We start from the raw sequence: 2504 nt of genomic DNA on the forward strand, positions 1-2504 counted from the left end.
TTTTTTTTTTAAAGTTTTAAAATGGAAACCTTCTATTGCTGCATTTTGCAAAACTTGGTAAATTGATGTTTTATTTTTCCGAATATACAAATTGTTTATTAGTTATACGGTAATGACTTTTTTGAAATACACTTCATATAGGTCGACTGTTTTGATGTTTGCATTTCAGTTTAGAAAATTCTTTTCTTTTTCAATAGAACTAGTTTTTCTCAGATAATTTTCAAGCAAACTGATGCTCTACAAGAGCAACTTTAATGGAACCGTTAAAAAGTGCACTGCACCACATTTCTGTACAACAATCCAATTATTTACCGCAAGTAATGCAAAATTCATACGAATAAAGGGAAAAAAGCAAATTCCTAATTTTCACGTCAAATTACTGGGAAAAAATTTTTCAATTAAACTATGTAAATGAGCCTATTTAAATTATAGACAATTAACTTAAACAATGCAACAACAAAATTATAAAACAAAAATAGCTAAATTGTAATATTTCAGGGCAAATCAACTTGATAATAGATCAGTGAGTGGAAATGGCAGCCTACGTTCTGGTGATTCATCAACAGAAAGTACAAGTGCAACTAATGACAGCCCAACAGAACTTGCTGATGAAAGTGAAGATCTATGGGCCACGTGGGCACATTTGGTAAAAAATTGGGAAACTGAATCCAAAAAGCAGCCTCAGCTTATTAGAGTAATTTTCACTTGCATTTCTTCACTAAGCCAAAATTTACATCTACATACATATATACTGATTTATTTATTTATTTATTTATTATGCCCTCTTTTATAACTATTCTTAATACAAATGGTAATATGAAAAAACAATTCATTTAAGGATTTAGTTCGTCAAGGAATCCCAAATTACTTTCGCACTCTTGCTTGGCAATTGCTATCCGGTGCAAATCAAGCACCCGCTCACGATGCCTATGCTGAATATCTGCGCTCCAACTCTCCACATGAAAAAGCCATTCGACGGGATATATCACGTACTTTTCCTGAGCATAAATTTTTCAGCGAAGATGGACGAGGACAGCAGAGTTTATTCAACGTCATGAAGGTCGAGAAATATTATTATAATTGCTATTACTTTCACTTTTTACGTTCTGCTTTTAGGCTTACAGTATTCATGATCGAGAAGTTGGATATTGTCAAGGAAGTGCTTTCGTTGCAGGAATGCTCTTATTGCATGTAATGACAAATCAATATTGTTATACTGCAATTTGATTAACATTTCTAAAAATATTGCAGATGCCTGAAGAAGAAGCGTTTTCAGTTTTGCTAAAATTGATGGAAGAATACCGTCTTCGAGAACTGTACAAACCAACAATGGCAGAACTGGGTCTATGCATGTTCCAATTAGAGTGCCTTGTACAGGTGTGTCTGATTTTTCAATTTTTCAACTTAAATAAATAACTGAAAACTTCATGAAGGATCAAATGCCAGAATTGCATGCTCATTTTCAAAACATGGGCTTCGATACAAGCATGTATGCTTCATCATGGTTTTTGACTCTTTTCTCTACACAACTTCCACTAGATATTGCATTTCGAATTTTAGATCTCCTCCTAATAGACGTAAGCACTTTAAGGTGATGTCTTTCTGGATAAAATTTCATATTTTTTTCTACTTCAGAAAATATCAATTGCTTTTCGCATTGCTTTGGCAATTTTGCAACTTTGTCGAATTGATTTGCTAACTCTCGATATGGAAGGCATGCTCCGGGTAAGTTTTATACAATCAATGATACAAATTATTGTAATCAATGATCAATGAAAACAATAAATCAACATAAATTTCAAACTGTGCATTATTATGTATAATGGTGTTTATTATGCTTTATTATGAAAATTAATTGTAAATTATCAACGATTATTTCCACCTTCTCTGCTCAATTAAATCAAATTTATAACAAATGAAAAATTCTTATCAATAAAAATCTCACAATAATTTCAAAAGAATTCATCAAGAATCACCCATTCATTGAAGCGGATAATTTTCAAATGACAACAGCTAATGTAATGCATACGCTGTTTCAGTATTTTCAACGCGATGTGGCGGAAAAATTCGAAAATGATCCTGAACGTCTGTTTTCAGTTGCGTTTGGCATCAAATGCAATCCCAAACTGATGAAAAAGTAACCATACCACCCGTGAAACTCAATTAATCCACCCTACTACATGCTTATCAGTAAAATGCACTTCAATTGCAGGCTCGAAAAAGACTACTGGGTAAAGCGAAGCAAAGATCAAGAAGAAGCCATCGAAACTGAGGGTAAACATAATTCCTTTTAGATAGAATATATTTTTCACCACTATATTATTCTTACTTTTTTTCAAAAATTAGTGATTAATTTTCAAAAACAAAAAAAAACACAAGCAAGTTTTATCGTGCACAAATGACTCTTCCAATGACAACTCTTTCAGATGTGAAAACTAAGCCAAACTTGAAAATAATTACAACTTACTTTTTATAAGTGTCACCTATCATCAATTTATCAGAGT

The 2504-nt window shown here is 32.2% G+C and overlaps 1 protein-coding gene across 1 annotated transcript; it reads left to right on the forward strand.

The window, feature by feature from the left end:
- Positions 1-498: 498 nt before the first annotated feature.
- On the forward strand, positions 499-2294 carry Tsp_13368 (ecotropic viral integration site 5 protein; the record flags this gene model as incomplete). The annotated part of the gene is made up of 7 exons (XM_003369827.1): positions 499-646; positions 839-1159; positions 1252-1377; positions 1434-1577; positions 1636-1725; positions 2040-2137; positions 2213-2294. Coding segments are annotated over 7 exons (1009 nt in total), but the record flags the coding sequence as incomplete, so codon positions are not given.
- Between the last annotated feature and the right edge of the window lie 210 nt (positions 2295-2504).

This window comes from Trichinella spiralis (assembly GCF_000181795.1).
Source record: "Trichinella spiralis strain ISS 195 chromosome Unknown Scfld1433, whole genome shotgun sequence".
Classification (NCBI taxonomy): Eukaryota; Metazoa; Nematoda; class Enoplea; order Trichinellida; family Trichinellidae; genus Trichinella; species Trichinella spiralis.